The sequence below is a fragment of the Asterias amurensis genome, chromosome 19, assembly GCF_032118995.1.
Source record: "Asterias amurensis chromosome 19, ASM3211899v1".
Classification (NCBI taxonomy): Eukaryota; Metazoa; Echinodermata; class Asteroidea; order Forcipulatida; family Asteriidae; genus Asterias; species Asterias amurensis.
Window position 1 is genome coordinate 649,286 of NC_092666.1, and position 10,708 is coordinate 659,993.

The following is a 10,708-nucleotide window of genomic DNA, read 5'->3' on the forward strand; positions in this document are numbered from 1 at the left end:
TCGTGGCACTTGCTACATAAAATCGGGGAGGTAGTGCTTTCTGCTCCACCGGCTAGGCTTCAGATTGATGATACCCAAGCCTACATCCGTATGAACTGTAAAAGGGTTAACCCTGTTTCAGCCCTAGGAGTAGGTGGCAACAGCCTCTGGACAAAAATAATTGTAGCCCACACCTTGAAGTGGCCTTCAGGCCTTGTGTGTCTGGCGACTTGCATAAAAAAATAAAAATAAATGAGGTCTTTCATTAGGTCTCCTGGATGCTGGCAATGTTTCTTATTTGTTTTGGTTTAAATTTATACACAATGTTATATGTTGATTTTCAAAATTATTCCTCAAACTTGTTGATAATCATGGGAACATTGAGATTCAGCAAGTGATCATACATGACACAATGTCCTTATCCATCTGATTCACTCATTGAAAATATAAATTGTTCTAAGAGTTGCTTTGGAGATTGAAGTATCATTAGCTTTAATCTACATATTGTTTTTTATATTCTTTTAATTCTGAGATACTGTTGTTTTCATGCCGAAGTTTCATGGTTGGCATGGTTGGCTTTTGCATTAAGCACTCACCAAGGTGACCCTGGTTTGATTCCCGTCCAGGGCCATAATGTGAGTGAAGTAGTGCGTTGGTTCTCTGCTGTGCCTCGAGGGTTTTCCAGACCATCCGGTTTTCCTCCCTTGGGAAAAATCAAACACTTTCGGTCTTGGCTGTGCTCCGTCAGTGTTCTCCACACACGTAAATTGGGAGGGCGGGCCGCCCTCCTAAAATTTAGGCCGCCCTGCCAAAGAATTGGCCGCCTTGCTAAAATTATTGGCCGCCCTGCCAAAAATAAAACGGGGGGGCTATTTTTAGACAGCATTTAATAAGATCAAATGAATACCTGACAAGCCAGAGCCGACTTTAAAATTATAGCATCAGAAATGCGATCGTAACCAAATGTCAAAACACGATGTACACACGGCCACATGGTTCGTATGCCGAGTGCATCAACCAACCATGCACACACACCACGCACATCGTCGACGTCGCCCAGAACATGGGAATACCCACTGCATGCATTGTGCATGCACAGTCTGCACGCTGTGATTGGCCGTTGATAGACTCCAACACAATACGCACTTTCACAAACTGAGAAAGAATTGCCACACAGTGTTCCACACGCATGTACGGAATGGTACAATGTACAGCCTCGAAGCATATTCAAACATGTCGACTTTCGCCCATTGAGGGCGTGCGCGATGCGGGGCAAAGTTCATTGATAAATAAATTGTCCGGTGCGTTTACCGATCGTTGAATCTAGATTATTTTATTACAAACAAAGTTCTTAACGACGGAACCGCTAATCACTAATTCATGAAAATAGTTTTGGATGGAAGAAGTATTATTTAGGGCCATAACTTGAGGAAAAGATCGTCCAAAAATGTGGGTTTTTTTTTTTTTTTTTTCCGTTTTGAAAATTGCACACGAAGACCGTCCGATCATGGTCTGATCACCCGCTTTCTAAATTCCGACGTGCGGCATGCCGATCATCCCTTTGAGGTTATTGGCGCGGCGCACAAAGCAAAATGTATAACAAATGGTAGTTTTGATTTAGTTTTTAAAATAAGGTTGTTCCAAACGAAGTGGATGTCGATCAATAGGTAGGTAGTCGTCTGGCCGAGGGGATGATACATTATTTTAAGAAAATGGTTTTCTCAAACATTTGTTTCACGTCTGATGACGTCATATCAAAATGGGCGCCATTTTGATTACGTCATATTGACGGGCGCCATTTTGTTTACGTCATGCCGCCCTCCTAAAAAAAAAGTCTGTGGAGAACACTGCTCCGTGGTCATAATGGGTTGATGTGGCTAGCAGCCAAAGGCACCCTTACATGCCTGCTTTTCGAACACATTGTAGTCGCATCCTTCGCAATTTTAGCTCTTAGCTGCAAGTAAGGATGATTAGCCCCCCAAATTATTATCAATAAATTGTGTTGACTTCGAATTTTGCAGGTTCTGCAGCTAAAGTAAGCAGACAAAGTAGTCCAACAATGAGTGGTAAGGCAGGATCATCATCTCCTGTCAATTCTCGTCAAGCTAGTGAGGTTCAACACAGTTCACCATTGCCTGATGCTAGACCAAGTAATGCACAGAAGGAGTCCAGTGGATCTACCACAAGTTCCAGAAGGGCATCTCCTAAGGTAAACAAACAGTCTTAACTAATACTTTGCTTCTTGACATAATGATCTGAGGATTATTTGAACTGAATGCCGTGTAAGAGCTTGCAGTGGTTGACATTATGCTTTCAAAAACACATTCTGATTGATTTAAAGAAAGTGATCCTAAGAAAACGAAAAAGGCAAATCGTGATCTTTGCTGAACTTTGTTTGAAATGTTTTCAATGAGTCATATGACTATGAATAGATTTTAGTTGTGTAAACATAACATCATTTGGAACACCCTTATCCAGCACTTTTTTGAAAGAACCGAGAAAAGCTCTGTTATGTAATCACTCATTACGTCATAATTGGGAGCTCCAATTTGTATAGCCGCTTTGTCGCTGCATGGAAGTTCAACAAATCAAACTCCCAGACATGGCGTCAAAGCATTGTTATTTTGACGCGCGCTGTCTACGGCAGAAGTGTTTTTTAGTTTTTCAAAACCTTGAGGTTGGGGGCCTGATTTTTCATTTGATATTTACGAAAAATTCAGAAGTGTACAAATATCCAAATTACATTTAAATGGTAAACAAACGCATTATAAACAAGTAAAAATAGCATTTCTGTTAAATCATTCCGCTCAATTTGCTGTTTTAAAACAGTAGTTTCATTTAAAGCACAAGTTGCCATTTAAAATTGTGTGATGAAAAAGAAGCCCTGCATATTCAGCTCCTAATCCAGCGTGTGCTTTCTTCTCTACTCTCCCTATATCTGTGTTGAATCTCTCTACATCTTTGTCTGTCTATTTCTATACCTTTATGGTTGTCACTTTATCCAGCAGGTGGCAGGTGGTGTCTCTCAAGCAAAACAATAATTTCTTTCTTGACTTCTTTCCTGTTTCATGTTTGCAGTGTAAGTGAGAACATTTCCGTTGTATTGTTAAGATAAGGTACATCACTGTTTCTAATGAGAAATTGGACTGAATACATGTAGTATTTATCAAATGTTGACACTTTTCAGTAAAGATGAGACATCACTATTAAATTGAATGAGAAAAGGTTCTCTTTTTAAACTCTTGAAAACAAAGAAAACAAATGTTTAAAGTTCAATTCTCATGTAATGTGACAATGGTGTACCTTAGCATTAATAGTTTGAACATTATGTTTAAAGGCACTGGGGTAAATTTTACAAAAGTTCTCCTAATTTAAGAACAATCCTAGGTTTTAGGACGAGTCCCAGCCTAAAGACTGATCCTAGGATCGATTTCACAAAACAATCTGAAAGGCAGTGGACACTATTGGTGATTACTCAAAATAATTATTAGCGTAAAACCTTTCTTGGTGACAAGTAATAGGGAAAGGTTGATGGTATAAAACATTGTGAGAAATGGCTCCCTCTGAAGTGCCATAGTTTTCGAAAAAGAGGTAATTTTCCACGAACTTGATTTCAAGACCTAAGTTTAGAACTTGAGGTCTCGAAATCACCTGTCTAAATGCACACAACTTCGTGTGAAAAGGGTATTTTTTCTTTCATTGTCATCTTGCAAGTTCGATGACCGATTCAGCTCAAATTTTCACAGGTTTGTTATTTTATGCATTTGTTGAGATACACCAACTGTAAAGGCTAGTCTTTGACAATTACCAATAGTGTCCAGTGCCTTTAAGCAGGACGTGTCGCAAGTGGAAGTGTCCTGGCCGAGCGGTTAAGAGCACCGAATTCAAACACAAAACAGTCTTTAGCAGGAGGATGTGTCGCAAGTGGAAGTGTTGTTTTGGAAGTGTCGTGGCCGAGCCGTTAAGAGCACCGAATTCAAACACAAAACAGTCTTTAGCAGGAGGATGTGTCGCAAGTGGAAGTGTTGTTTTGGAAGTGTCGTGGCCGAGCCGTTAAGAGCACCGAATTCAAACACAAAACAGTCTTTAGCAGGAGGATGTGTCGCAAGTGGAAGTGTTGTTTTGGAAGTGTCGTGGCCGAGCCGTTAAGAGCACCGAATTCAAACACAAAACAGTCTTTAGCAGGAGGATGTGTCGCAAGTGGAAGTGTTGTTTTGGAAGTGTCGTGGCCGAGCCGTTAAGAGCACCGAATTCAAACACAAAACAGTCTTTAGCAGGAGGATGTGTCGCAAGTGGAAGTGTTGTTTTGGAAGTGTCGTGGCCGAGCCGTTAAGAGCACCGAATTCAAACACAAAACAGTCTTTAGCAGGAGGATGTGTCGCAAGTGGAAGTGTTGTTTTGGAAGTGTCGTGGTCGAGCCGTTAAGAGCACCAAATTCACACACAAAACAGTCTTAAGCAGGACGTGTCGCAAGTGGAAGTGTTGTTTTGGAAGTGTCGTGGCCGAGCGGTTAAGAGCACCGAATCCAAACTCTGGTGTTTCTGATCAGCAGAGTGTGGGTTCTAATCGCAGCCGTGACACTTGTGTCCTTAAGCAAGACACTTAACCATTGCTTCGTCCTTCGGATGGGACGTAAAGCCGTTGGTCCAATGTGTTGTGTAACGCGTGTAAAAGAACCCAGTGCACTTATCGAAAAGAGAAGGGGTTCGCCCCGAAGTTCCTGGCTGTGGCTGCTGTATGCGCCATCGACTGGGCCCCGTCTTTGGATAAAGACAGGTCCACGTCGCTAGATCCAGTGATTCCATTGGATACAATGATATCATTGGATTCGTGCAGTGACATGAGCTTTTCATGCCCAAACAGTACATGCAGTACTGCCGCCTGTCGTCGCATATCTCTATGTGAAATGAGGAAGGTCAAAGGTCAAACTACTCGCCGGTTTTTATGCCGGTCTCTGGCGTTATTCACGAGCCTTAAAGAATGACATCAGACGTTCAGGCTATATGCGCCGTAGCAAACCCTTGTAAACCCTGTAAACCCTTATAAGGTGCTAATTAATTTGGGTCTCAGAATTCATCACTGCAATAACCTATCTTTCTGAAAGTTTGTATATATACTCGGCGCCATGAGTACCTTGTTTGGTAGATACGTGCGCTATATAAGACTTCGATATTATTATTATTTAAGTGGTATAAAACAACAAATGAGTATTCAGACAAGGCTGAAAATGCTAGCGCAACAGTTATTTGATGCATGTAGTTAATGATCAGACACATAAGATTCGATCGTGTATTCTCCTTCAGAAAAAAAAATTGTCGATATTTTTTTAACAATCAATGTGTGTGTTTAAATAAAGGGAAGGGATTTTGTATGGATGTGGAGTAGAAGGAGGGGAACGAATGCAAATTGAGTAGAAAAACTGTATAAGAACGCGCTGTGTGATGAATTCAGTTTCCCCCGTCATCTGCAGCAACCCTGCCGTGTCGGTAAAATTTTAAGTATAATTGTGATATAAAAAACCACATGGATTTCAGAGATTTACACATCAAATATGTGAATTCATTAAATGTGAGTTACTGGAAAAATATTGTTTACGTTATTTTATTTTTCAAAGTATGTTACGCGGGAAATGTATGCCAGTGTGGCGGACTAGTCGTTTTCCTCTTTGCGCCGTTTCTCTTCACAATCAGCCAGCACCAACAAGAGCAGCGTCAATATATACTACTCAAACTCATTTGCTAAACCGACTCTTGCACTGATCCTAAGTTGGGACGGGTTCAGCGCCATTGCTTATAACTCGTCCTAACTCGAGATAAGACAAGCTTTTTGTGAAATCAACCCCTGGACACTTTTGGTATTTGTCAACAACCGTTATTGTCACGTATAAGTTATTGTCACTTATAGTATCCCAACATATGCATAAAGTAAAGTTTGGGATCAATTGATCATCAAAGTTGCAACAACGATGGGGAAAAACACCCTTTTTGCACAAGTCTGTGTGCTTTCAGATGCCTGAGAAAGGCTTCAGATTCAAATATGTGAGAAATAATCTTCTTCTTAAAAACAGTGTTACTTCAGAGGGAGTCGTTTCTCACAATGTTCTAAACTGTCAACAGCTCTCCCTTGGTCGTAACCAAGTTAGTTTTATGCTAGTACATGTATATAGTTTAGGTAATTACCAAACGTGTCCAGTGCCTTCAAATGTTGCTTTTTAATGTTTTTGTTTGTCTACTAACAGAGTTCCTGTCATACACTCTTTAACTAATGTGAACTTTTAATCACTTAATGGTAATGGTTTATATTGTTGCAACACCTTTTGTTTAAGAATAAAAAATATTAAAATCTTCTTCACAACCATTCACTCGATTATTCAATCATTAATGTATTCAAGTTTAAAATCAAATCATGTTTTGGCTAGTGGATTTCAATAAGTGTTTACAAGGTTTATTATCTTCCAACGCGCACTAATCCACCAATCAGATGCTCGAACTGGAGGGTGTTATAAAAAGCTATTACCTACTCACTAGTTTTTATATTGCACTCTGCATATTGTAAGTATCATTAGGTCACGCTCTGCATACGGACAGTGCAAATATTACATTTTAAACTTTGTGACTGTGCATGCTGAGGGTTGTAGATAACGTTCTGAAACTTTGCTCTTTATGCGCTCTCTTGGAATCTGGAAAAATATAGCGCATCTGCGTCCTATATCCAACGAGGCCATGGGACGCAGACGCGCTACATTTTTCCGTCTTGCGCTTATTATAACATACATCGGTCCAAGTTTTAATCCATGTTTATTACGTTAATTGTTTTACAAGAGGTTTAACAAATTCTTCCTATAATGGAATATTAATTAATGTTTGCTTTGATTCCCATAGATCTCCACACAGTCACCAATAGCTTCACCAATAGCTTCACCCATACCACAGCAACCATCATCTCCAGTTGAACAGCAAACAGCTCAGGAAATGGCCACCTCTAATGACCAGATGACATCACAGAATCAAGTAGAAGACGAGGAGCAGGTAGCGCCATCATTGCATGAAGATGCTACCATTGAGCAAGACAGCACAGTCAAAGATGCTACCATCAGTAATGAAGCACAGCAAGCAACAGCTATAGTAGAACCAGTAATTGACAATACAGCTGAGTTGGGTGCACATGAAGCTATCCCTGTGGAGATGACTACAGAGGGAGGAGTGACTAGTGAGGAGACTACCTTACCTGATGCTACCCATGAGGAGACTACCTTACCTGATGCTACTCAGAGTAGTGCTATTATTGTATCTCCATCTTCTGAGACTCCAATGTCAAGCCAATCTAAGAAGAGTGGCAAACAAACCGCTGACTCATCCACTCAAGAAGCTGGTATCATGGAACCAGACCCTCAACAAAATGATGCTGGGGTGTCAGAAAATATAGAATAACAATCCAAACTTGCTTTCCCTACTAGTGACTATGTTTGCGAATTTAGATTTGTAACATTCATTTTGTTAAAATGTGAATTAAATGTGTTCATGTTGTAAAAACCATTTCAACTTGTTTTCATTAGAATGAAAAGCTTGTATGTGACATGTTCTTGATAAATGGAACTCGGTATAGGTCTTTATTAAGAAAACTGTAATATTTGATTTAGTACATCAATACTATAATCCAAACATAACACTAAGATTCTTCCTGCCTCTTGTTTTTCCATGATCACCCTGACTTGCTGAATAGGATTTCTTGAGACCAGTCTGAAACTTGTGTCCGTGTACTGTGTAATTGTACATTATGGATTTCACATGATAATTGCTTTGGAGTTACTTTGCTTAATTGGGATGTAAATAACAACAGTGCACATACTGTTCAGTAGGATTTTGAGACTTTTATCCCATTATTGTACATAATGTACATATATCTATATATTTTTTTGCTAGATATTAGTTGTACATATCAAATTTTCATACTGTTTATAACAAGACCTTTATCACGCATACAGTCCAGGGTTTCTCCTGATCGTTAAAAAGTCTTAAATTGAACTATCCAAATTTAAGGCCTTAAAGCCATTGGACCCTTTCGGTACAGAAAAAAAAAAAAAAAGTTCACAGATTTACAAATAATTTACAGGGTTTACAGAAGGTAATGGTGAAAGACTTCTCTTGAAATATTAGTCCATGAAATGCTTTACTTTTTGAGAAAATGGTAAAACAATATAAATTCTCGTTAGCGAGAATTACGGATTTGTTATAAACACATGTCATAACATGGCGAAACGCGCGAAAACAGGAGTGGGTTTTCCCGTTATTTTCTCCCGACTCCGATGTCCGATTGAGCCTAAATTTCCACAGGATTGTTATTTCCACAGGATTGTGATACACGAAGTGTGGGCCTTGGACAATTGTGTTTACCGAAAGGGTCCAATGGCTTTAAGAAGCATTCAAAAGAATTCAATTTGTTTTGTTTAGGTCCTACACAAATAGACAAAGTGTGGCATGACTTTTCTTATTTGCTTGTATAAAAAAAATTACAATGTGTGTAAAAAAGTTACATGAAATGTGATTGGATAAAGCTGTTTTCTTTGCTTTATTCATTTATATTTGACCTTAAATTTGGTTAATGGTCAGCATTAAAAGGGTAAACAAACATTTTAATTTGACCTTTTAAAGTGTGTAGACACCCTGAAGTCACTAAAGCTTAATGGGATATCCAGTAATATGAAGAATCACAGTGTTAACATGTGTAACAATAGTGATTGTTATCTTACATTAGATCTATTGAATGAAACATCATGTACATAGGATAAACCAACATCATATTACTATTGTCAAACATAATACACTATAAACTTGTAGGTGTAGTATGCATTGTCAAATTAACATAAAAATAAGACACACGAACTAGCACAGGGCTTAGTGGACAATTATCTAGACTTGCTACCTGCGGTCAAGATTATCTCTTACAATGTAGCGTGTTAAAGGTCCTTAAAAGTAATTTGATATTCTAATGAATTATTGTATTCAGTCATTGTTGAATCAATTATTCATGATGTCATCACACCACACCTTGATTTAATAAAATGTGTATTCCATTGTTAGTTTGCGGATATGTTAGAAACGTATATTATGAATGTTAGCCATCCATTTCACGTATTCTTGGCTCGGGGGAGGGGTTGTTACTGTACAGTTGTTTATATGATAGATATGAATACTAACTAGTTTCAGATGGTGTCATGGTTTCAACCTTTTTTGGCCATTAATAAAATGAGAGTGTTTTAAAGTGAATTGTAAATGTCTATGTGTTTTGGTATACATGTTGTAGCGTTGACCGGGCATTGTACACAGCTTTAAATGACACAGGAATGCAAATAACTGGCTTTTCTGTCCCTTTTTCTGGAAGTTTATTTACACACAACAAGTCGTGAAATTACACAAAGCAAAAACCTAAACCAGAGAGCGCCCTCTCTGGCGAGCAGATTTTATTGATCTGCCTGCGTATGGGCTGCCAGCAGTGCTCCAACGGGGAGTCATGGTGGCCCTGCTACAGTACATGAACAACATTCGGAATGAGTGAAGCAGCATTGATTATAATCGGGGAACTGCTTGGTTTGCATGTTGAGTAATAACAATAGCCAACTGCTCACCGTCTAATAGCGAAGCTTTCTTCATTTATCACATAATATAGTACCCATACATGATATTCTTACTTCATTCTGATTTACAATGTACAATTGTTTGGCCCTTTGAAAAATCAGGGGGAAAAATATGATTGAATAACCTGATATAATGTCTTACAAAGGCTACACCATGTGAACATGGAGTTCAGCCATTGTACTTGAGGAACAAAGACCAGTCTTCGCACTTGGTGTATCTCAACATATGCATAAAATAACAAACCTGTGAAAATTTGAGCTCAATTGGTCATCGGAGTTGGGAGAAAATGATGAAAGAAAAAACACCCTTGTCGGACAAATCTGTGTGCTTTCAGATAGGAATAAAAGACTTCTTGCTAGAAGTCTTTTATTTTTTTAGTGCAGAGAAATTACCTCTTTCTCAAAAACTCTATTACTTCAGAGGTTGTCATTTCCCACAACGTTTTATACTATCAACAGCTCTCCAATGCTCATTACCAAGTCAGTTTTTAAGTTAATATTTGTTTTGAGTAATTACCAAACTTGTACTTCCCTTTAATACGCTGGACATTGCGTTATTGGGGAGGGCAGTAATATACACATTAAATGGCAATGAGGTAAATAGTGCAGAGCGTTCTATTTACCAAGGGAAAATGGAACGGCCCGGGGACCAAACGACTATCACACGGCCGCCGGGTTTCCTAGTAAAACTAAGCCATATCATGTGGCGCGCTCTAAACCAATGACAAGACAGAATTGTTGTAAGGGGTGCGTGTTAGAATGATAACTATGTACATAAATAACAGTGTGTAGGATTTATTCACAGCAGTTTATTGTGACACTTTGAACAATAAAACATTAATAAGATAAATTGATTGTTCCAATTCCAATTACTTCCATTTCTAATTATTTCCATTAGTAACTGACCACTGAAACATTCATTAAAATTACTCAAAAGCTTATGTCCAGAATAAGTATTTACATAAATACGTGTCCAGAGTAAGCCAATGAACTTGAGACCATAGAAGAAAAAACAAATTAAGTATAGAACAGCAACAAAGTTGCAATTTCAACATTTTCAGTTATTTTCTAAGCTGTTACCTGGTTACATGCATA

The 10,708-nt window shown here is 38.7% G+C and overlaps 1 protein-coding gene across 3 annotated transcripts in view; it reads left to right on the top strand.

The window, feature by feature from the left end:
• The window catches only part of LOC139951288 (cilia- and flagella-associated protein 91-like), a 28,742-nt gene extending 19,497 nt beyond the window's left edge, over nucleotides 1–9,245 (top strand). The window contains exons 16-18 of one of the 3 annotated variants that reach the window (XM_071950103.1): nucleotides 2,001–2,188; nucleotides 2,985–3,058; nucleotides 6,861–7,001. In XM_071950103.1, the coding sequence (XP_071806204.1) occupies nucleotides 2,001–2,188; nucleotides 2,985–3,020 (224 nt within the window). In that variant the 3' untranslated portion in view covers nucleotides 3,021–3,058; nucleotides 6,861–7,001. Of the gene's footprint in view, nucleotides 1–2,000; nucleotides 2,189–2,984; nucleotides 3,059–6,860 lie in introns of all 3 variants that reach the window. The other 2 variants (XM_071950104.1, XM_071950102.1) reach the window with 2 other exon arrangements.
• Nucleotides 9,246–10,708: the final 1,463 nt, after the last annotated feature.